Source organism: Ascaphus truei, chromosome 4 (assembly GCF_040206685.1).
Source record: "Ascaphus truei isolate aAscTru1 chromosome 4, aAscTru1.hap1, whole genome shotgun sequence".
In the NCBI taxonomy this organism is placed as follows: Eukaryota; Metazoa; Chordata; class Amphibia; order Anura; family Ascaphidae; genus Ascaphus; species Ascaphus truei.
The window spans coordinates 282,792,143-282,818,096 of NC_134486.1; the positions used below are offsets into that span (position 1 = coordinate 282,792,143).

The 25,954-nt window shown below is 41.7% G+C and overlaps 1 protein-coding gene across 3 annotated transcripts in view; it reads right to left on the minus strand.

Annotated features, from left to right (window-relative positions):
• Positions 1-25,954, minus strand: part of HACE1 (HECT domain and ankyrin repeat containing E3 ubiquitin protein ligase 1) — an 80,679-nt gene that overhangs the window by 12,803 nt on the left and 41,922 nt on the right. For all 3 annotated transcript variants that reach the window (XM_075597532.1, XM_075597531.1, XM_075597533.1), the window contains 7 exons: positions 25,511-25,598; positions 20,965-21,076; positions 20,785-20,882; positions 18,966-19,053; positions 15,251-15,400; positions 13,331-13,527; positions 2,637-2,768 (listed from right to left, as the gene is read on the minus strand). In XM_075597532.1, the coding sequence (XP_075453647.1) occupies positions 2,637-2,768; positions 13,331-13,527; positions 15,251-15,400; positions 18,966-19,053; positions 20,785-20,882; positions 20,965-21,076; positions 25,511-25,598 (865 nt within the window). The remainder of the gene's footprint in view (positions 1-2,636; positions 2,769-13,330; positions 13,528-15,250; positions 15,401-18,965; positions 19,054-20,784; positions 20,883-20,964; positions 21,077-25,510; positions 25,599-25,954) is intronic.

Sequence of the window (25,954 nt, forward strand, 5' to 3'; positions counted from 1 at the left end):
GTGTGTGTGTGTATTTCACTACACTTGCATCATGCAACTAGTTATTAATCCAACATAATTTGCTTGTTTCTTTAAATAAATGTAAATAAGCATTTGGCGGTTGAGGTCCCACCACTCTAGTGCAGCCTTCCTTAAAAGCAGCATCAATTACACCCAGAAGCACCACTTATAGACTGTGTATGCTCAAAAGCAGCCTCTTTCTGCGTTGGCATCAAATATGTTACAAGCATTTCAAATTAAAACAGTGTACCACTCTTGTAGATCCTGACAGATGAACACATGGTCGCCACTTTACAAATAAAGCAATCAGAAGGGAATTTGTAGTTTTACAGTTCACCTTTGCACTTTTAAATGCAAATTAATGTACTAAAAGGAGGTATAATCCAGATGAAAACAATTAATAAGCATCTTATTTTGTCCCCTCGAGAGTGCTCTGATGTGCTCCACAATTGCATTAGGAAGTCAAGAGAACGGATTGTGCATATTTATCTCTTCCTAGTTAATAATTTTTATCTTTGGTATGTGCCGTGTGCAATAATGCTGGCTTCCAATCTTACAATTACAGAATAGCTTATTTGCATTGGAGCTCTTCACAGCACAGATTTACTTGCATTCAGAAGACAATTGGAAATATGCACATTAGGATAATTGCAGATAGTATATTATTAGTGGCAATGTAAATATAAGAGTCAATTGCCATTAAAATAAACAAGTATACTGTGCTCAAAAACTAAAACCTGGTGAGAAAAATACATGTTCTAAGACAGTGCAAATAAACAAATAATAATCACACATAGAATAAATGTATTTACCCAAAATTACTTAGTGCAAATATCTACAATCAGCAAAAAGTGGTCAAATGTGTGGTCTAATGAACATATACTGGATTACTGTGTCCCAATCCTTTTTTTATTAACAAGTGTTGTGCTGCATATTGGTGCGTCATACAGGTAAACAGCAAACTTGAAATATTCATGAGCAAGACTGTTTTACTTGAGGTTAATTTCTATGCAGTGTATGGAGGAATCAACATCTATCTCCTCCACCACCTTGATCTGCAGTCAAATTCAAAGGTAGAATCAGATGACAAGAGATCACACGCTCATTAAACTGCATTTTGCAACAAACCTGCTCTGGTGGAAACATATTAAGACAATATTTTGCAGGTAAAATGCAGCCTTCCGTATGTAAGATTAATCTAATCTAAGTGATCTCACAAGACGAATGTAACACCAGCAGCAAAATGATACGTCCAGATAAGTTTTCACTAATACAATTTCGTGCTGGCAAATTGCTCAGCATTAAGTGTGCAATCTGCATTACTTGTTTAAACTCGTGTCTTCCAAAAGGTTAAATGATTTAATGTTGCTTTGAATCCAAAGTGCCCTAAATTCAGACAAATGCCCTAAAATTTTATGCTCACAGATGGGTGAGAATCCTGCTTTTCTACCTATCCTCTTGTACACTTCACTACCAATTGATTGTAGTAGGACTGTCACCATTCAGTGCAGACTGTCATATATTTACACTACTAATATAAAAGTAGGCCTGTTTTGTAAGATTTGCTTTAATGAGTGTATGATGACCAAAAACCCGAATTATATATTTATAATAAATGTTAACAAAACAATGTTTAAGTTCCCTTGACTTAACCTTCCGAGTGCTGAAAACATTGTGGAGATTTTAATGCTAGCAATGTTCAAACCACAATACCAATATTCTTAAAATAAACCTAGAGAAATCATGGGTGTAAATCTACCCATGGTTTAATGCTATGGTCTCCCATATTACAGAGTTTTCCATTCAAATGCTAAGAAAATAATAATTAAAAAAAAAAAGTTAATATGAACTTGTATAAATCTTTCATTCAATGTCACACTTCTACATGCTATATCTCACTATGTCCCCCACCCTTAAAAAGGTACCAGAACAATGTATGTAAAGAAGTGCTTCAGCATTATAGAAACGCTGGAAACCAGTGACACGGCAAATGGTGAAAATAAAAATAAGCTTTCCTGAACTCAAAGATAGCAGAACATGCATTATAATGTATTACTTCCTGGTAAAATATTTTATAAATAAATAAATAAATATTGTATGCATTCATATATTTTGTATTGTAGTAGTGTTCACCTACAGCATCTCCAAAGTTCTTTAAAAAAAAACTTTAAGTGTAGGATTTTCCATTAGGCTACACCCCCAGCAGCACTCACAAAAAGTAAAGGGGAAAACACTATACCCCATCCATGAATACGAGAGGGCAATTCAAAGTCCATTTGAGAATTTAAAGCCGGGGAGCCTGGTTCAAATCTGTCTGTTCCGTGTGACGCTTGGCAAATCACTTGTTTGCTGATCGATTCTTAAGCTCGTCAAGACAGGTACAGTGCCTATAACATTCTATGTACAGCGCTATATACCACACGTTATAGTGTAATTGTGAAATACTTTGGGTTCTATTGGGAGCAAAGTGCTATACTGTATGGAATAAAGTTATTATCAAAACTAAAAAGAATTAAAGAAAATCACAGAATATACTTCAATATTTCCTCAAAACAGAAAAAAAGCTATTTGGTTCATAACAATTGATCCATCCTCTAAGAGTAAAATAATAAGAAAATTGAAAGGATTCTGCTCACCAGCTCAAATTCATCAAAAAGCTGTATTAGAGAAGGTAGTATAAACATATGAAACCCCTGCAAAAATCCATTGATCTGAGGCTGAATCGCTCGTGTCATACGAAGTTCAGTAACAAGCTGGACATATTCTGCCTGCAATGAAAATAGAAACAAGAAAAACACTCATTCATATTCTATGTAGTGCACATTGATACTAGCTACTGTCAGTGTGTTTGATGAACTAAAAAACGCAAGGAAACTAAAAAAAAATACATACATTTAAGAAATTCTTTAGGACAATGGTTCATTTGATCCACCGTTCCTTAATCCTGTAAAACTTTTTTTCTACAGCCTGTGTCACTAGACAAAATGAGTAGCTGCCTACATGGCATTAATATTTACAACAAATTATTTGTAATATTTTTTATTTTATTTGTAAAAACCATTGCAAAAATTGTTGAAAGTAGACATAAATGCTTCCTACATATTGCACAAATTAGCAGAGTTTTGTAGGGTAGGCAAACATAAAAAAACATATATTGCAGATAAACAGTGACATCTAGTGGAGGCCATATGTTTTAAAAAGGAAGTTTCGCCTCTCAAAAGAAGGCAATATGTATCAAAATGGTGCAATCTGCTTCAATGAAATAGATGGACACGAGCACACGGATTTCAATTATATGAAATTGATTGTGCCATAAAACACACAACGTTTCAGCCTGCTGGCCTTTCTCAAGTGAAGTGGATATATTGGATGCAATGCAGGTCTTTCCCTGAGACTAAGGAGCACCGGTAAATGTATCAGCACTTACTTTATATTTTTGGTGTGCAGCAAACATCCCTTATTTTTATATTGGCAATCTGCTTCAAAACATGGACAAATATTTGTATCTTTCATGTGTACCCGTGGCATATGTATCACGCTCATATTGCGGTTACATTGGTGCCGACCTCTTAGGAGCAGAGGATATCGCGACCTCAGACCAGGCAGATTTATTTGATGTAAAGAGGAAAACTGCACAAGTTACAGGTGCACATTTTGATCCAACTCATAAGATTGTTCCCACTCTCCCCCCCCCCAACCTCCTCCAACAACGACCCCCCCCAAAAATGGACAGAATAGGAACAACATTGGAGACAAGCACCTTGATACCAAGTGACACATAGCACAAATGATACAATTTCCTATCTTTTGGAAGCAATGCTTGAGTTTCCCACACTTGATACACTTGTGTTTTATTTAGTGTCTTTGTGGCTGCAAAGTAATAGAGAGTTTTTTCAAAATCGTGATGCTCTCCAGCCAGCACTGAATAAAAAAATCTATATTGTTCTATAAAAATGCAGCTCTAACCAAATCTGTTTTGTATAAAATAGTCTACTCCTATTACACGCAGTGAATGTCAAAATGCAGGACCAGCCTGAATTCTGCATCCCAAGCCCTTTGGCATTAAGAAAGTCACCGATCCAGAAAGCTGCATTCCAACTCCCATAAGAAATAATGAATTACCAGTCACTGCACCTATTAGTGTTTCTACGCAGCACCTGGGATTTACACTAAACAAAGCTTGCAGCTTTTGTATCAAACATTTAGCTACAAAAAGCAAACTGGGACAAAAAAATAAGTCTAACCTGAATTGCACTTTCTACTTTATTTATGGCAACATGAATGTTAGATTCTCCAGGGAACTGACTGGGTTAAAGCCGCAAAACATAAAAAATCCTATATCGTTTTTTTTTTTAATAAATCCGTAGTATTATAAAATACTGTCTGCATTTTTTTAAACTCCTAATGCTATGTACTGATCATACTTAGGTTGCTACAGGAACCATATAGAAAGTTATGTCTGTTTCTTCTTTTGAAACAGGCTGACATGCACCTTTGAGCGCTGTCTTTTGGCAACAAAGTATCACAAACAGATCTGTTGCTGTGTTCCAAACAGCTGGCATGCTATTACTCTGAAAGCTGTAACAATAATGTGTTACACATAGCAATATAATGCCCCACATCAGATGTAGCATGTCACAGACTGCAGCATAAAGTTAGAAGGCGGCCATTTCGTTAGTCACACACTCAGGATTTTGACAGATTTAGAACAGGGGCATCAAACAATTGCCATCTTAAGTAAGAATATAGCATTACACATTGTCACATACTTTACATATACAAATAAGGGGGGAAAGAGGGGAGGAATGTAGTATTGCTGCTTTAAAACAGTATGTGTTAAGGATCCTCTCCCCCCCCCCCCCCCTAAATAAAGTACTCCTGTCCAGATTTAGCATCCCTCCCTACTTAGCAAAGATTCCAAGAAAAGTAGCTAAAAAAAAAAAAAAAACTTCAGATCATTTAGCTACTTTTTCACTGACAAAGCTCGCACAACTCCATGTACGTTAGTGGCTGATAAAGAAATCTCCTCTTTTTTTTCCCAATCTGCCATCTCTATGATAAAAGTTCATCTTTATTGGCCAGTGTGTCCAAACCAAAAATATATATCACACCATCCTACAACGAACATCTTCAATTGTTAAAAAAGCGTTAATTATTTGTCTGGTTAAGATCTGTGAACTTTTCCTCACTGAGTTTTGTTCCATATATACAAACGAGATGTGTCCTGTTCCAGCAACAAATCCGCAATAAAATGTACTTTTTTTTCATTGTAACTTGGTCTTTTTAAAACAAGCACAGGTATCGTGTCAAGAAGAAATCAAAGAGCACAACTGCAAGTAGCAGCAGTACATAAAAAGTGAATTGCATTGCAGCAGACACAAATATATCAAAGTAAATGTACTGAATTATGGGCATGATCTATAATTCACAATCCCCAGCAGTTATAGTGAAAGTGTTATTTCTTCCTTCCCATTTTTTTCCCGGTGTTTTCTGTAGCATATGCGTGTCTTGCAGATCTGTGCATTTAACAAGGTAAAAAAAAGAAATAGCTCGAGCTCCCCTCCAGCAATTGTTAAGAGGTCAGTACTCGGCAGGAAAAAGAAAAACCACGCAGCAGACAAACATGTTTACAAGTTTGATTTCCCGCAGGTGTAAAAAAACCAGTCAATCAGTCTCCTGCAACGTATTTTACAAAGATATTTCTGTTCAATTGTTTTATGCTAAAATGTGATTAACTAATAAATTAGTGATTTCAAAGAAACAAAGTGGTTTTCCACATTGACAGCTAATTAAGCGGCTGTCTAAAACAGAACATGGCAATTAACGCTCAAGTCTCATCTCAAAATGATATCCTTTTGAATGAAGCATGTACGTCTATGCTTTGTTGTCTAATTTCCTTTGTAGTACGTATTTTCCTTTCTTAAACCTTTGAGTGTTATCTTTTTAATTACCCATGATATTCTAAAGTAAAAACTATTTAATAGTCAATACAACGTTATAGTTTGGTTTAACATTATCCTGGGGTGTATTTCCAAAAAGCTTACATACGCTTTTCATTACACAATCGTTAAAGGTTGGCAAAAGTTAGATGCGGCAACCAACGTTAGACCTTGTTGGTGCATCAATATCCAATTTATCTTCACACTTATGGACACTTACCTGTTAAAAATGACACTTCGTTGATGTGTCACTCCCACTAAACACTAAAATAAACTTATGGTGAGTAAAAAAAAAAAAAAAGGTGATAACATCCCTCCTCCATACAGTGAGCAGTAAATACAAATACCATTTGTGGTGCATTTGCATGCCTCTCACAGGTCTGCAGCACTGTATTTCCCCATTATCACTTGGCAAACAGTCCTTCCACTGCATCCTCAGAAGGACATGCATATGAGTACAGTCTGTCACTCTTTACACTTCTTATCCATTTTAACATGGACCACCGGTATAAGCATATGCCTGCCGTATTACACAGCTTTTTAGCACATCCTGGGTTTAAGAAATGCATAGCCAGTAAAACTACTGCCGTTTCATCCTTTTGGGTCTCATCTGTTCGAGGTTGGTTGCTGACTATGCAACGTGAAGCTGGTACGTGGGTTTAACCAGACATTTAAAAAGTTATTGTCGGTAAAACAAAAATAGCGGGAAGAAAGAGGGTGAGGAGAAAGCAGTGCATGTACATTGTATGTTTATGCATATAGCTTTGGAATGGGTGACCACACTTTTTCACCTGGGGAACTTTACAATTGTCGTGATGCATTTACATTAAATGCTTCTTTGGTGGAGCAGCAGTCAGACTCTCCTTCAGGCCTTGATCTGTGCTGTTTTACATTTCCTTTCAGTAAGCTTAGGCTGCACTTATAGTGCCCGGCGACAGCGATGAGACGTCGCGCCAAAGAAATACATTGAATCCGTCGCATGCGCTTGTAGTAAGCGCGACCAAACATTTTGAAGTCAATAGAATTTGATTTTGGGAGAGACAGTCGCCACATGCGACTGTCTCTACACCAATCACAGAGCGCCTATTTCACTCTGCCCTCCCCCTTCGTGACGTCACTGGCCTTGTCGCCAGCGACGTCGCTCAAAGTTGAAGTGCAATGGCGATGGGTGACGTCATCGGTCGCGTCACCGGCACTATAAACGCGGCCTTATCATGCAGTTGAAATTAAATATGGAGCAGCGTTGGTCTCTGCATGAACTATGTGCAGTGCAGGCAAGAAAAGGCGCCCCGAGTCCAAGGTATGGGAAAATAGTGGGCAGGCTAATGTGGCCTAAAGGGGTAATGTGAAATAGAGATGAAGGTAGCAAGGTAGGTAATACAATGTTTGGGGAAAGTGTGTGTGTGGGGGGGAAAGATAAGGGGGGAAGAGAGCATTAAAAAAATGAGTAAGTAATAGAAGAAAGAATGGACAAGTGTGGATTGATGGAATTCGAAAAGGGGCAAAAAGGTGAAAATAGTTGGTAGAACAGACTAGAGGGGGGGACATGGAGGAGAGAACAACCCGGACCAGGTATCAATATTTTATTCCTAGGCAAATTAGCATTCACCTCTGTGTCAGTAAATGTTTTTTCCCTAAAACCTGGAATGGTCAGTTGTCACTGTGGAGAGGGTTGGGAATCAGTACTCTACATTCATACGCAAACAAGCCACCCCCCCACCTCCCACCACCATTCCCCAGACCATTAAGAGAATCAGTAACTAAATAAGATGTGGGGATATGGGGATACAGATATAGTTGTATACATTTTGATTGCTTTTTTTTTCTCCTTAGAATACTTTGTTGGGGGAAATAATTTTGCCTGGCGAATTACTCATCAATTTAAATATTTTCCCAGAAAAGCTTAAGCCTGACATGGAGCTAGCACAGAGTCTTTAATCTGTGTCAGACAGTGCCATTATCACTGTCTCCCAAGGATGAACCCTGGCTTTTAATGAACTTAATGTTTTATAGGGCACATAATTAACAGCAGCATATTTCCCAGCAACTGCACATACAGAATGGGAGAAAAAAAAAGCATACACAGTGTGAACCCAAGATGTAGTGTTAAATTAACTAACACTTCAATCATGTGCTGGAGACACTTACTGAAATATAAGGGTGGCTGGCTCCATACAAGAATCACATTTATGCATCCATCGTGAAATAATGAATGTTTATAATTAAAATTAAAATTGAGGGGGGGGGGGGGAAACTAAACCCTGCACTGAAACTTCACGTCAAATATAGGATCAGAACAAATCACAAGTATCATTTATGGTAAATAACAACAGCTAATAAATTCACAATCATGAACCAGAGTAATAAGTACTGTAAAATTATAAATTAAGGTTTAGCCATACTATGAAAGCTTGAACAATATACCCGGCTAAAGTGGGAAAGGTACTTACCAACATGCAAATGAAACCGGCGTGGCAAGTAAGGCCTCAAAGCCCCACCTCAAGATTGTTATGGGAGATTTCAAAGCAAAGTTTGGTGCCCATCAGAAAGACAAAACATTCGTTGGTAAGTATGGTTGCAGTAACGGGAACGAATGATGGGACAGATTGGTATAATTTGTAGAATGGGAAAACTTCTACATCATGAATTCATTCTTCAAGAATCCAGATGGGAAATGGACATGGAATGGACCCAATGGAGTCAGGAATGAAACTTGACTTTATCCTAACTAACAAGAAACACGTGGCTGAAGACTGCACGGTCCTTAACCACTGACACAAGCAGTGATCACCGATTGGTTTGCTGCAGATTACATCTGAATGCGAATTTGGAAAGAAGAAAACGGATTAAAAAGAAAACAAAAATCAATCAACATCAATAACATCAAGAATAACAGCAGAGAATTTCAACTGAAACTGAAAAATCAATTAAGCGTGTTCAAAATGCATGGTGGCACTTTAACAAACGATTATGAAGAACTTTTGAAGATTGTAGTTGGAAGCGCAGAAAAAACTGGAGGAATCACTAACAAAACAGACGAAAATATTCGATGACAAAACAATGAATGAGGAGCCAAGAATTTAAGCAATTCCAAGACGCAAGAATAAGAGTTGAATATGCAGAACTGTGCAAGACAATCCGCAAAACGTACAACTGAAGATGTAAGAAAATGTAACTATGATATGGTGAAGAAGACTATTGAATATAACAAAAGCTTAAAGAAGACAAAGCATGGGCTTATGGTTGTTAAGAAGCAAATCATTGCACTCAAAAAAGACTTTGGAGCAACAATAAAAGGACCAGAGACTTTATTTATTTATTTATAAAATATTTACCAGGAAGAAATACATTGAGAGTTACATCTCGTTTTCAAGTATGTCCTGGGCACAGAGTTAAGACAAATAATACATGGTTACAAATACAGTTACATAAATGAACAGGGTATACATTATATACAAGACATTGCGTGCACAGTTAAAGATAATATATATTATGGGCGTATGAAATCGTTACAGACCAGATTAAAATGTGTGACAGCCTTAGATTTGAAAGTACTTAAACTGGTGGTGGATGTGAGAGTCTCTGGTAGGTTGTTCCAGTTCTGGGGTGCACGGTAAGAGAAGGAGGAACGGCCGGATACTTTGTTGAGCCTTGGGACCATGAACAGTCTTTTGGAGTCTGATCTCAGATGATAGGTGCTGCATGTGGTAGGGGTGAGGAGCTTGTTCAGATAGCTGGGTAGCATGCCCATAAAGAATTTGAAGGCAAGACAGGAAAGGTGAACTTTGCGCCTAGACTCGAGTGATGACCAATCTAGTTCTTTGAGCATTTCGCAGTGATGTGTGTTATAGTTGCATTGGAGAACAAAACGACATATTGAATTGTAGAGGGTGTCAAGTTTGCCAAGGTGGGTTTGAGGTGCCGAGCCATATACTATGTCTCCATAGTCAATAATTGGCATTAGCATCTGCTGTGCGATACGCTTTCTGACCAGGAGACTTAGGGAGGATTTGTTCCTGTAAAGTACCCCTAGTTTGGCATAGGTCTTGGTTGTCAGGTTATCAATGTGCATCCCGAATGTTAAGTGGGAGTCAAACCATATGCCCAGGTATTTAAAACTAGTGACAGGGGTTAGGGTGGTGTTAGCGTTGGTTCTAATCTGGAGCTCAGTCGCTGGAAGCTTTAAAAATTTAGTCTTGGTCCCAAATACCATTGTTACAGTCTTGTCAGTGTTTAAAAACAGTTTGTTTTGGGAAATCCAGTTTTCGAGTCTCAAAAAGTCAGACTGAAATATGTGTTGAAGGTCAGAGAGGCTATGGCTGTGTGCATATAGGATTGTGTCATCTGCATACATGTGTATTGAGGCTTCCTGACAAGCTGTGGGAAGATCATTGATGAACACTGAGAAGAGTAGGGGCCCCAGAACAGAGCCTTGCGGGACACCACAGATGATATCCAGGGGGTTGGAGTTAGAGCCTAAGATGGACAAATGTTGGGATCTACCTGATAGGTAGGACTGAAACCAGTTTAAAGCATGCTTCCCTATTCCAGAGCTCTAGAGTTTGTTAAGCAGGATAGCATGATCAACAGTATCAAAAGCCTTTGCAAAATCTAGGAATACTGCACCAGTGAGTTGTCCCCGTTCCATTCCACACTGGATTTCATTGCAAACTTTTAGCAGGGTAGTTACGGTGGAGTGTTTGGGGCGAAAGCCAGATTGGAATTGGCTAGGGAAATTTGTCTTGGTATAGTAATCGCTTAATTGGGAGTGGACACATTTTTCCATTACTTTGGATAGAATTGGGAGAAGTGAGATTGGCCTGTAGTTTGAGACAGTGTTTTTGTCCCCACTTTTGAAGATTGGGACAACTCTGGCAGTTTTCCAGGTCTTAGGGATATGGCCTGCAGACAGGATAGAGTTGACTATGGAAGAAATTGTTTTGGCAATGGCTGGGGCACCAAGTCGTAGGAACCTAGATTGTAGTAAGTCAGGTCCACATTTGCTGCTTAGTTTTAATTTGAGGAGCGCTTGTGTAATCTCCTCTTCGGATATTGGGCCAAATTGAAAATTGTGGGCAGTGTTGGGAGGGGGTGGGGCTATGTGGGTACACCCAGGATGAGATTCAGGTTTATGGTTTGGGCTGCGTTTCGCTAATAAGTTAGTGGCACACCCCAGACTTATAAAGAGAGTTGAGAACTTCTACATGAAATTATATGCAAACACAGATAACACAGGGTATAATTCCAGCAGAAGACAAGCAAAAAGAAACCCCCAATGATGTACCATGCGTCCTTCTAGAAGAAGTGGCAAAATCAATAAAATCCATAAAGAATGTGAAGACTCCCGGGGAAGATGGAATTACAACTAAAATCTTGAAAGAAGCTGGTGAAGTAGAAAAAAATCCTTGCAAACCACGAAAATTCCAGGCAATGGAGTAATGCCATAGATATACAAGATATTTCCGAAGATACTCACTAAAGAGATGCAGACCATGGATCTTGGCCAGCATAGAGAATAAGCGAGATTCTGCAGTGAATACAACACAATGGTCCACATCAAGTCCTACAAGATGTAATTTCCCAAAGTAATGAATACGCTCTAGCAGTCCGCTTAGGACACGTAGATTATGAAAAGCATTTGATTTTGTCTACACCTCAGCGGTCCTAGATGCACTTAGAAGACAAAATGTTGAAGAAGCGTACATTGATATTATAAAGAACATTCGCGAGAATGCCACATCAACCATTACATGAAGATACAAGAAAAATAATGATCAGCAAGGGAGTGTGACAGAGAGACACCATGTCACCAAAGCTTTCACTGCAACACTTGAAAAATTGTTCAATCCATTAGATTGGGAAGAAAAAAGAATACAAATCAACGGTGAACATTGGAGTCTACGATTTGCCAATGACATTGCAAGTCCAGAAGACCTCCAGCAACAAATTGGAGACCTTTCCGAAGCAAGTAAGTATGTGAGCCACCATATGAATATCAACAAGATCAACGTTATGTTCAACAAATGTGTTAAGTCTGCGAAGATTGAAATAAATGGAATAGAACTAGAAGTTGAAAACTATTTCTACCTTGACCAGCAAAAAACAATGAATTGGAAGCTTTTGAATTAAATCAATGAAGATGGGATGGAGCCTATTTGGAAGAAACAAGACAATATTTTAAGAGAACCTTCCACTGTGCCTAAAGAAGAAAGTTTTCGACCAGCGTATTCTGTTCGTGGTCACTTAATGTGAAGATAATTCAGAAGCTTCAGACAATGCAAAGAAGTATGGAGAGATGTAAGATGGGTATTACTAAAGAGACAGGAAAAAAATGAAACACCAAGGTGAAGAAATTAAAATGGTGGTGGGCTGGACATATATCGCAAGAAGAAATTACCATCATTGGACAAAGATGGTACGTGACTGGATTCCAAGAGGAATTAAGAGACCATGACGACCTATGAAATCCTTAATCCGGCACTGCTCTTCATTGCCAGAGGTTCATGCCACCTCCATGGCCACAAACCCGCACACTGACAAATCATGTGACCGTTCTGAGCGATCACATGATTGGTTCGGAGTTCCGCCGGCCCGGATGGAAGTGAAGGTGAAAAGGAAGGATGCCACCTTTAGTGTAGTTTGCAATTAGCATTCCCGAACAGCCCCTAAAAAACGAGCAAAAGGCCATGTCATACGTCTCCAGTGTGCCACTTTTATGACATACGCTGTATGCCAATAGGGCACCAAAGGGGTTAACAATTAAAAGTAAACACAAATTAAAAAAAACATTCCTACAGAAATAACTTCCCATGTACAAAAGGTGACCGAGTGGCATTATTAAAACCTTACCACAAACCCATGTTGCACAATATGTGCACCAATACACAATTTAAGCACAGATCATTTAGAGAATCTATTATGATTTCCAACAGTTTTGAAACTTTGCAAGTGATGTTTAAGCTTCACTCAAAAACCTTTGCTAAGCACCTGCAAGCATAGCACAATAAGGGGGTAATTTTAGATCTGCCGAAGCAGCCGCTCGGTACCTGTTCGTCCGAAAATTTCAATAGACTTTAATAGGGTAATTTTGGGCTGAAAATGGCCCGAATGGCCACTTTGGCAGATATAGAATAAAGCCAAAAATTTCCATTTGTATTCCACACACACACTTCATTACATGCATTACTTCCTATGTATTGTAAAATCTTGTAAGGGGATCCATAGAAGCTTAGTTTAGCACGGTTGATCATTTGATGGATTATTGAAGTCATTGCTTAATGGTAGCATATAGATTCCACAAGATTAGTGGCGATGCGCAGTAATTTATGCATAATATGCTAGACAAAAAGTGCATGTTTCCAATGACTGTTGACATTGATCTGATCACTCACCTTGTTCTCTTGTGTAACAAGGATGCTTGCTCCTCCTGGCTTTAAGGGCACTTCCTCCATAGCTCCAAACACATCTGTCTCAACTGAGAAGGTCAGTTCCAATCCCAAGTCACTGATATCATTATCTAAAATCCACTGCAAATTCTTTGCATATTCAGGGTCAATGGATGCCACATCTTGGTAATTTACAGGAATGCCTGCAGAATTAAGGCATGCAGATATTTAGCTAGAGATTTTTGTTAGTCCATGATTCTCATCTACTCATTTCTTGTAGGACATTGCCCTCTGCAGATGAGCTACAATAATGCAAAGCAGCAAAAGAAATATCGAAAGTTGCTATCTTACATGTTCTATATCTTACAACCACACACTATCCTGCTTTTTATATAACAGGTCTTGTTTTGCACCTCTGAATGGCCAGTCTATTGAGACATGTCTCACTCCATTAGAGATGTGAACAGAACGTTTACAGGTAGTGTTAAGAACTGCAAAAAAAGTCATACTGTGGTGTGATTGTACTGTAGGCTTATAATGTTTGGCCAAAGAATTTAATTAAATGACCCTTACTTATGAGTAGAAAAACAGATAAGTATTTAACTATATAATTTGCATTGGGGCTTTTTGTCTTATGTTGTATTTTACCTGCATTCACAAATGATTGCACTACCACAACAAAAGTATAGTAAAGTTGAAATACGTATGCATATTATACTATACACAGCTCCCGGAAGATGAAGCAAAAATGTAGCAAAAAAGATAAATATATACTGTATGACAATCTTTACTTTGTACATGTAACTGGCAAATAAATAGATTATGTATGTTTGAATTATGCATATTCCGGTGTTGGGAGTCTTAGGCTGCGGTCCCAGTCACTGTCACAGCGCACGGCTCGGCGTGCGCTGTGCTATCAAGCCCCGCCCCCCCAGTCCGGCTGATCCCAGTCCCTACCTTGTCGCGCACCTTTCCCCAGCGGTGCGCGACAGGTTTTCAGGGAGGCAGGAGAATTTGACCTCGACATCTGCCGGCGGTTCAGCCAATAAGGGCGAACCAGCCCCGGGACGTCATGGCCACGCCCCCGCAAATCCACAGCCACGCCCCCTCCAGTCGCAAATCTTTTCTCTCCCCCAGACCGCAGATCGCGGTGTAGCGCTGTGCACGCGCCGCTCCCCCGCCGGGCGCGCGTGCCACAGTGAAGACTGGGGACTCAGCCTTAGGCTGAGCTTATAGTGCCGGCGACAGCGACGTCGCGGCAAAACAAATGCATTGCCACCGTCGCGTCCGCTTATAGTAAGCGCGACGCGACGGAGGGACGGATTGGTCGCGATCGCTGGAAGTCATCTCTATTTGATTTTCCAGCAACCGTCGCCTGACCATCGCGTCACTGTCGCAGGCACTATAAGCGTAGCCTTTCTTACAGTAACTCCTTCAACACTGGGCAGTGTCATAAGAAACTCTTAAATGGGGGAGTAACTTATTCTATAAAATGTACAATTCCTTTGCTATAATTTGGTTTGTTCTCTAGATGAGTATTTGATCCGCCTAGAGTGTAAAGACTAAAATAAGATTGGCATGAGCAGTCCTGGTGTGAACCACCATGTTCCACCAATACCCAGTGGAAATTTCATGTTGATGCGCTTAATAGTCACCACCGTAGCCATGTGGGAGTACCTGTCACGTAACCACTTTCAAAAGTAAAAACATTGTTTGGGATCTGCAATAGAAACTATAAATGCACAAACTTATGGACTTAAAGCAATGTGCTTCCTAAGTTTCAGTTTTGTATTAATTCGTATTATTTCTAGGGTTACAATACTAAATTGATTTAGCAATTATTGCAGTAATGAAAGAAAGAAAAACTTCAGTTAAATCCTTCTGCTCTTCAAAAGAAGGAATATAGAGAACAGTTTATAATCATACCAAGGATATGCTTGTAAAACGACCTGGTGAAATAAATGTTGACCAGTTGTCTGTGGTACAGTGCTAAGCCCAGGATCTCCCCTGCAAATCTGAAGTAGTTCAGATGGTCCGGATTCACTGACGAGTTGCTATTTGGCTGGAAAGTAGTTCCTTACAAGAGGGAGAGAGATAAAGTGGGTTTTATTTTATGTCAAATTACAACTGCCCAGCAATTCCAAAACCACCACCACCAGCTCCCAGCTACTTCACGTTTCCATAATAACCAAATAAATTACATAGAAGCAAGCGTACCCTGGTAACTACATACATGGGATATTTATCATTGTTTCAATTAAGAGGTTAGGAAAGCTCACGTTTAGAAGAGTATATTGCTCATACAGATAAAGCAGGAAAACATGAAAAATTCTAATATGTATGTATATGTATGTATATATATATATATATATGTATGTGTATATATATGTATGTGTATATATATGTATGTGTATATATATGTATGTGTATATATATGTATGTGTATATATATATATATATATATATATATATATATATATATACACACACACACACACACAGTATATATATATATATATATATATATATATATATATACACACACACACACAGTATATATATATATATATATATATATATATATATATATATATATATATAAAATTAATAAATAAATCCGTTTTGTAGTATTAGGCAATAGTTTTTTAAAGATTTTTTTTACTTTGCTGATCATCCTTTGGTTGCTATATAATCATTTAGAAAGTCATATCCACTTCCGCTTTTGAAACAGAAACACACACCTGTTTTAGCTGTGCCCAATGGCAACAAAGTATCACACACAGATCTGTTGCTGTGTTCCAAATAAAAGACTGTCTATTTCTCTGAAAGCTGTACAATTCATAATATAATGTTACATATGTTAGACATCAGCTGCAGCATAACGTTAGAAGGCGGCCATTTCGTTAGCCACACAATCAAGATTTTGACAGATTTATAAAAGAAGCACCAAACGATTGCCAGCTTAGGTAATAATGTAGAATTATATCTAGTTATATGCTTTAAATATAAATATAAGAAAAAGTAAGAAAAGTTTGGGGGGGGAAGTAGTATTGTTGCTTTGATTGTCTCTTCTAAAGATTCTGCAACATATGATAGAACTATTAAGCGACCTCTGGGATCATTACCAGATATCTGTTATTGATGTTGCATTGATACAACATAACATGCTATGCATTTCAGCTGAGCATCATGAGCAATTTACAGGAACCTGTGCAATGTATTGAGTCGCTTTTAGGGGTTTAAGAAGTGGCTCGGTGATTAGAGTCACAGACTCTACCGAGTTTGTCACCGAGTTTGAAGAGGGGGACACTGGTTCAAATCCCGTTGTCTGTTCCTTGTGACATTGGGTAAGTCTCCCTTTGCCTCAGCCACCAGAAACAGATTATAAGCTCACCTGGGCAAGAACTGTATCTTTAAAAATCCTTTGTAAGTATAAAGCGCCATTAGGAGAAAAGCGCTATATGAAAAAAGTTATTATATTAAAAAAGGTTATTTTTAAATATCTTGAGTCTATAATGCATATTTTTTTGTCATACTTTGGAAGCTTATAATGCCAACATTTTCTGTATCAACTACTGTATGCTACTTTTGTCATACAGCATAGTTTAACACCACTAGCTAATTATTAATGCCTATTTATAATAATCTAATAGCCCCTAAAAGGTGTAATACTGATTAAGTACTTTAAAGTCCCAATTAGACCGTATTTAATGATAATAAACCAAGGGAAAATATGCACAGCTAACAGCCTTAAAGCAGCAGCCCGCACTGCTCATTCTGTGTTTGTTTTATACCCAATCTTCTGATTCCTGAGATACAACTAAGTTTGTCCACCATGCAAGAAAGTGGACACCATAGGCTAATAGAAATCTACAATGTCATCAGAAAATTATGTTGCGACTTTGTGATCCCACAACACATTTTGGGGATATCCATCTAATTTAGGCAAAACCCATATTTTGCACAATTATATGAGCCTGGGGTAACATACTCACAATAACAAGCAACTTTAATTTAGGAGTAATAATGAATATTGTCAGAAATATAAAAAGAGAAACACCAGGGCTTTAAACTGGTGACTCGAAGCGCCTTGATGTGGCTCCTGATAATTTCATGCTTGTTTCTTAGGCAGCTACTAAGCGCAGTATTTCACACTGAAACTCACTGGTAAATGAAAGCAATCTAAATATATATACAGCTGAACCCCGTTATAACGCGGTGCTCGGGTCCACATAATGAGACTGGTGGTGAGTCTGCGAGAGGGAGGGAGCGGGGGGGAGGATCTCACGCAGTCTGTAGAAGCCGGGATGTCAGCTGTCTCTGTCTGAGTCCCCCGGCCCGGACCCAGCCTCCCTCTCTCCTCCCCTGTGGCGGAGGTAGTGAATTATCCCTGAAGTCAGTGTGATTGTTTCCCCTGTTCTCATTTCCATTCCCTTGTTATGTTTGTTCCTAATGTTTGGCCCTGCTGTGTTCTTCTAAAATATTTACTAGTGTGAAGAGTGTCCTTTGATGAGACTTTTGTGATATTCTCTCCCAATAAAGTTCCCCTGTACTCAAGCGTTAGGAGGACCATTGTTAGCATGCTTTTGTTTTCTTTGTGGAACTGTTTATTTTTTCTTTCTTCCCATAGGGATGCCTGGTCTCTCTCTTCCCGCCTAGCCCTCCCAACTCACTCGTTTTCTGCATGAATGACATTCCTTGGGGCCGCCAGCCCCTTGGTTCTTGTAGAGGGATTGATTCCTGCCTCACTGATTATTCCCCACTCACAGCTGCCCTGACTCAGTAAACTGCCTTCTAAGTACTTCTAAGTACTACTAACCTGTAGCCCAAACTACATTTCTTAACCTCATTAGTCTGTAGGGCACTGCCTACATTACCTTCAGTTAGATTATGCAACTCATGCTGATTCGTCGCTAGCTCATTCAAGTGTGTGTGTGTGTGTGTGTGTCTCCATTAGCAATAAAGCTTTGAAAATATATTAATGCTTACAAAATATTTAAATATGATAATTTAAGTCTTCAAATGTAACTAAAACCGTATTACAATAAGCAGGTGGCACTTCTACTGAAAGGTTTTCTGATCTGGCACTTTTGGAAAACTAGTTAAAGAGCCCCGATATACACAATGTATAACTCTTTAGGCATAATGAATCATGATACCAAAGAGTTTACAATCTTAGTTTTTGGTTACCGAGACACTGGTGGAAATAGGGTGATTTGATCAAGTGTGCAGGGGATCAGATATTTAGATATTTATTTGGAGAGTTCACTTCACCCACTTCAAAAGGAACTAAAATCACACAATTACTCTTCTCGATTGCAGCAGCACTAACCCATCTCTATGACCCTAGCAAGCCACATTTAGCAAACAACTATTCAGTTGACAACAAAAAACAAACATAAAATTAACATAAAAATAACATTAAAATAATATTTTAAGGACTTGTTTCAAAAGTCACGGAATGAAAAAAATTCCCATCCTGTGTTCCCTTATAAACTAAAGGCCTAACACATAGACAACAGCCAGGTCTCAACTGAATTACTACTTCTCCCCTTCATCCAAGAACAATGCTCCTATGAACTTTAATGTGCCAGCACTTCTGAAGCATACATAATTAGAAACGTGCTCACTGGTCACTTACCATCTGCTGACTGTGTGAAGAGTGCATAGTCGGGATTGATAATTTCAGAAGACAATATATCAAACCACTCTCGTACCACACCTTGTCCCTGAAATCAGAATGCCAGCCAAATATCAATTAAACACGCATTACAATTGTGTGCATAACATACAAATATTAGGAGGAGAAAGTGGTGAATGGTTAACGTAATTTAGGAAATAATTATGACTTGGTCAATGCAGTTTCAAATCAATTTTAACACTGGATATGCAAACATTTTTCAGCTGTAGGTCTATCACAGCAAGAATTCCTTTCATAGGCCTACCTGGTTCTCTTGCCAGTATCATGCATCATTATCACCCCTTATTTTAGATGATAAAAAACATGGTCACATTCTTTAGCTAAACATGATTGTTAATAATCTTGCTACTAGTTATGATTTGTAGGGTTGCCAGGTGTCCAGCATTTAACCGGACTGTCCTGTATTTGGGCACTCTGTCCAGTAAAAAAAAAATAGAGGTAATACTGGACATGTATGTGTCTGATATTACCTCTCTGGACATAGAAACCTAACCGGCATGGGGGGCTGCGGGATTTCCCTGAGCAGGGAGAGAACAGGGCTGTTCCTAGGGGACAGGGCAACTTCCTCCATCCTGGCTACATTACCCAGCAGCCTCCAATCAGGAGGAGGTGTCAGGAGCCTGTGGATGTGGTCAAGGAGAGGAAGAAACAATTTGAATCAAAGAGAGGTGAGAGGTGAGAAGGGGGGGGGAGGGGTCTCGAGCATGTTGCACCTTGCACCATTGTGTCCAGTATTTTTGAAGAAGCCACCTGGCCACACTAGCTATGAAATGGAATTATGGGGCTTTATGTGTTCATCTTTTCTTTTTTGTTTTGTTTTAGTTTGAATTATCCAAAAATAACATGAAATACAATTCAACAAAAGAAACAAGTTAATGAGAAAACATATGGGCGCAAGACTTCTGAGTAACAAGCACACGTATAAAAGGCAACAGCCAGGGGCGTAGCTATAGCTCGGGAAGCCAGGGCAAAGCCCGGGGGCCCGCGCTCTTGGGGGGCCCACTCTCCCCCACCCCTGTCGGCGGCCCATCGCTCTCTTCAGAAAGGCAGTGGAGATGGTATGCGGCGGCGGGCCAATACGTTAAACAGAAGCCAGCAGAGGAGTCAGCAGCTGTTACACAGCAGAGCAGGACAGCATGGGAGGAGCTCGCTCTAGCAGCAGACACCAGAAGTAAGAAAGACTTCCGTGTCAGACCACTAGAGCGCTTCTCCTCCCATGCTGTCCTGCTCTGCTGCATAACAGCTTCTGATTCCTCTGCCGGATTCTGTTTAACACCGGACCAGCCACAGGTAGGCATGGGGGTGGAGGGAGGAGAGAGGAGATAAGTGATGATGGTGGGGGGGAGAGAGGTGATGGTGGGGGAGAGAGGAGGAGGGGGACAGATGATTTGACGGAGAGATGAGGAGAGGGAGAGATGATGAGGTGGAGAATTGAGGGGAGGGAGAGATGATGATTAAGATGGGGAGGGGGAGAGATGTTGATTAAGATGGGGAGGGGGAGAGATGTTGATTAAGATGGGGAGGGGGAGAAATGATGATGAAGGATGATGAGAGCGAGGATCAGGGAGAGGATGGGGAAGGAGAAAAAAATTGCTCAGTATTAATATTAATGGGGCCCTAAAACTAAATTTGTCTGGGGGCCCGCGCATGTATAGCTACGCCACTGGCAAAAGCTCACCAAGAACTAAACCACAACATTGGTTTATTTCAGTATAATTTAGCTTTTTTCGTAACCAATTACTAGTGAATTTTAACATACCATGCCTTCTTCTCCATGGAACCGCACAGCGATCCCCTGCTTAAGTTTTTCACAGTTTGATTTAAACACCACCTCGCAGCTACTCCTAAAAATAGAATCTAAATATGTAACAATAATTAATTGCACTCTTAAAAAAACATAACTATTCTATTTTTTTTTAAATTATGTATTTAGCCATACCTCTATGAACCAGCAATATATCATTTTCATTTACAGGTCTGTGCACCATATCAGAATCGGGCTGTCCAGCATGTAAGTGTTCATAAAACCATTCACAGCGCTCTTTGAAAGACTGCAAAACATGGAACCACAGAAGCACATTCAGATGCACTTGTCCAGATCACAGAATATATCTAACTAACCTCTACCAGAAGATACAGACACAGGTAGGATATCCCTACAGAAGACACTCCTGAAAGGTTGCTTAACATTTTCGAAGAGCCACTGCCCTCCACCACCCCTACTGGCTCTTGCCTTGGACTATCACACATTTCTTTTTACACATTTTCCTGACTTCATATCTTGCTCAAAAGAGTTACCAAGGCTAATTACAGTAATCTTTCTGGTACTTTGACACTGTGCTGATAAATTTAACGCTTTACAGATAACTAGCTGAGAGACCCGGCGTTGCCCGGGATGTAAATGCGTAATAGGTAGTATTATTTATAAATGGTGGAACAATAGGTGACTATTTGTTGGAAAGGTTGGATAATAATGTTGAAAAGAAAGATGGAAGAAAATGTAATACGATGTTGTATAAAAATGGTTTATTGTAAACACACCACAGTACAATGTATATTTTGGTGACATAAGAGATGTGAAAATGTGAGGCGTGTGTCCTGCTAGGGTGTGAGCGTGTGTGTGGCGAGTGCGGGTGACAACTGGTCAGTGATATTGTTGCGTAGGGGCAGGATGCGGCAGGTGTGTGTCGAGTGTGTGGGGTGGGTGAGAGGCGGCGGGTGTGTGTCGAGTGTGGCGGGTGTCTGTTGAGTGCGTGCGGAGGCTGTGTGGCGCAGGGGTGTGAGCGGTGGGCGGGTGAAAGGCAGAAGTGCGGGTGGGCGAAAGGCAGAGGCAGGAGGGCGGACGAAAGGCATTGAAGGAGGGGAGGTGAGGTCAGAGGGTTAGGTGGGGTCGGAGGGGTGGTGGGGGGTGGTGAGGGCAGGTGAAGGGGGGCGGAGGGGAGGAGGATGGGTGGTGAGGGGGGGGTGAAAGGGGGGCGGAGGGGAGGTGAAGGGGGGGTGAAGGGGGGGCGGAGGGGAGGTGAAGGGGGGGCGGAGGGGAGGTGAAGGGGGGCGGAGGGGAGGTGAAGGGGGGCGGAGGGGAGGTGAATGGGGGGCGGAGGGGAGGCGGAGGGGGTAGGTGGGAAGGGTGGAGGTGGGGGGCTGGGGGGTGGAGGGGAGGTGAAGGGGGGGTGGAGGGGAGGTGAAGGGGGGGTGGAGGGGAGGTGGGAAGGTGGTGGGAAGGTGGGGGCGGTGGTGGGAAGGGGGGGAGGTGGTGGGGAGGTGGGAGGTTGTAAGGGGGGGTGGGGGTGGAGGTGGGGGTGAAGGGGGCGGTGAAGGTGGGGGTGGAGGGGGGGTTGAAGGTGGGGGTGGAGGGGAGGTGGGGGTGGAGGGGAGGTGAAGCGGGGGTGGAGGGGAGGTGAAGCGGGGTGGAGGGGAGGTGAAGCGGGGGTGGAGGAGGGGAGGTGAAGGGGTGTGGAGGAGGGGAGGTGAAGGGGGGTGGAGGAGGGGAGGTGGAGGGGTGGAGGGGAGGTGAAGGGGGGGAGGGTGGAGGGGAGGTGAAGGGGGGGGGGGAGGGTGGAGGTGAAGGGGGGGGGAGGGTGGAGGGGAGGTGAAGGGGGGGGGTGGAGGGTGGAGGGGTGTGGAGGGGAGGTGAAGGGGGGGGTGGAGGGGAGGTGAAGGGGGGGGGTGCAAGGGAGGTGAAGGGGGGGGGTGGAAGGGAGGTGAAGGGGGGGGGGTGGAAGGGAGGTGAAGGGGGGGGGGGGTGGAAGGGAGGTGAAGGGGGGGGTGGAAGGGAGGTGAAGGGGGGGGTGGAAGGGAGGTGAAGGGGGGGGGGTGGAAGGGAGGTGAAGGGGGGGGTGGAAGGGAGGTGAAGGGGGGGTGGAGGGGAGGTGAAGGGGGGGGTGGAGGGTAGATGAAGGGGGGGTGGAGGGTAGATGAAGGGGGGGGTGGAGGGGAGGTGAAGGGGGGGGTGGAGGGGAGGTTAAGGGGGGGGTGGAGTGGAGGGGAGGTTAAGGGGGGGTGGAGGGGAGGTTAAGGGGGGGTGGAGGGGAGGTTAAGGGGGGGTGGAGGGGAGGTTGAGGGGGGGTGGAGGGAGGGGAGGTGGAAGGGAGGGGAAGTGGAGTGAGGGGTGGGTGAGGGGAAGTGGAGTGAGGGGTGGGTGAGGGGAGGTGAAGTCCGCTCACTCACCCGCCCGGCCGTTCCCTCAGCCGTCCGGCAGCTCCCACGTGGATCTGAGGCGGGAGGCAGCGGGTTGTGGCCGCTCCCCCGCTGTGTCCCTGGCGCGCGCTCGCTCACTCCGCTCCCCCGCTGACTGTAGCGGCGCCGGGGGGTGGTGGAGGGGAAGGGAGTGAGGGGAGGTGAGGGGTGGGTGAGGGGAGGTGAAGGCCGCTCACTCACCCGTACGGCAGCTCCCTCACCCGTCCGGCAGCTCCCTCACCCGTCCGGCAGCTCCCACGTGGAGGGGGGGGGGGGGTGAAAGCGCGGGAAACAGGGAGAGGCGGAGGAAGAGGCGGAGCCTCCGGGACCGGTGGGGAAGAGAGCGGGAGATGTGCTGCTAACACTGTGAGCCCCGCTAATGTATGTAACACCGTGTGTGTGGGGGGGTTGTGTGTGTTTAGTGATGTGTGTGTGTGTGTGTGTGTGTGTGTGTGTGTGTGTGTGTGTGTGTGTGTGTGTTTAGTGATGTGTGTGTGTGTGTGTGTGTGTGTGTGTGTGTGTATAGTGATGTGTGTATAGTGATGTGTGTGTGTGTGTGTGTGTGTGTGTGTGTGTGTGTGTGTGTATAGTGATGTGTGTGTATAGTGATGTGTGTGTGTGTGTGTGTGTGTGTGTGTGTGTGTGTGTGTGTGTGTGTGTGTGTGTGTGTGTGTGTGTGTGTGTGTGTGTGTGTGTGTGTATAGTGATGTGTGTGTGTGTGTGTGTGTGTGTGTGTGTGTGTGTGTGTGTGTGTGTGTGTGTGTGTGTAGTGATGTGTGTGTGTGTGTATAGTGATGTGTGTGTGTGTGTGTGTGTGTGTGTGTGTGTGTGTGTGTGTGTGTGTGTGTGTGTGTGTGTATAGTGATGTGTGTGTGTGTGTGTGTGTGTGTGTGTGTGTGTGTGTGTGTGTATATAGTGATGTGTGTGTGTGTGTATAGTGATGTGTGTGTGTGTGTGTGTGTGTGTGTGTGTGTGTGTGTGTGTGTATAGTGATGTGTATAGTGATGTGTGTGTGTGTGTGTGTGTGTGTATAGTGATGTGTATAGTGATGTGTGTGTGTGTGTGTGTGTGTGTGTGTATAGTGATGTGTGTGTGTGTGTGTGTGTGTATAGTGATGTGTGTGTGTGTGTGTGTGTGTATAGTGATGTGTGTGTGTATAGTGAGGTGTGTGTGTGTGTGTGTGTGTGTGTGTGTGTGTGTGTGTGTGTGTGTGTGTGTGTGCGTGTGTATAGTGATGTGTGTGTGTGTGTGTGTATAGTGATGTGTGTGTGTGTGTGTGTGTGTGTGTGTATAGTGATGTGTGTGTGTATAGTGATGTGTGTGTGTATAGTGATGTGTGTGTATAGTGATGTGTGTGTATAGTGATGTGTGTGTGTGTGTGTGTGTGTGTGTGTGTATAGTGATGTGTGTGTGTATAGTGATGTGTGTGTGTGTATAGTGATGTGTGTGTGTATAGTGATGTGTGTATATAGTGTGTGTGTGTGTGTGTGTGTGTGTGTGTGTGTGTGTGTGTGTGTGTGTGTGTGTGTGTGTGTGTGTGTGCCCTTCACTCCGCCTCAGGCCAATGAGAGGTGTGCGGGGGCGGGCGGCCCAAGGGAGCAATCTCATTGGCCTGGCCCAAGGTCCAATGAGATTGCCGCTAGGGACACGGGGAGGGGCACAGGGAGACACATACAGACCCGGACACATAGGACACTTTCAGAAATATATAGTAGATGATGGTTTATAACCGTACTCATTTATTTAATATTACTTCCCACATTCACCTACAAATTTCTGTCATTCCCAATAAATATCATATAAAAAGCATACTATTTTACATAAAAACCATATGTCGATTTACATATATTATTTGTATAGAATGGGTGTGGTGCACTTTGCGGAATCCATTTCAAAAGAAGAAGTGAGCAACTCCTGCTAAGTACTGAAGATCTCTTCTTTTACTTTGTGTTATATGACCAACCATCAGTGTTCTGTCTCTAGATAGAAGGTAGGTGTTGCCAAACAGGTCTTCAACCAGACCCGATTTAATGTATAACCACACAATTCTTTATCTGGATGTAACCAAGTACATTGCCACATTTGCAATTAATTCTTTATGAAAATCGGGTATAGCTGGCAAATGGAAACCGGTTCTAAGGAATAATTAGTAGTCTAATGTGTTTTTGTTTCAGTAAAGTCTACAAATTATATTACACAATTGTCTAAATCAAGCCACACTCAACATTTATGTACTCAAAATACTACGAAGTCTATTTTTCATACAACTGAAACTTGTATAAAAAGGAAAACAAGTCTCCTTAACATACCTGTGCTTTTATGATATGCATAAATCTCGACATTAGTTCAGGACACTCCAAAAGAAAATGAAAGTGATCAAAAATGATTGTGGGGTTCCTGAAACAAAACACATATATTACATAGTTACATTGAGGATGAGGTTGAAAAAAAGATATGTCCATCAAGTTCAAGCTATGCTAAATTTAGACAACAGATACTTTATTATATATATATATATATATATATATATATATATATATACTTACTGATCCAGAGGATGGGCAAACAAAAAACTCCAGTGAGATATCACCCAATGATATCTCATAAGGGGAAGAATAAATTCCTTCCTGACTCCCAAGAATTGGCAAGCGGATTAATCCCTGGATCAACATCCTTCCCATGTTTAATTATTTGGTATATCCCTGTATACTTTTCCTTTCTAAAAAGATATCCAACCTTTATTTGACCAAATC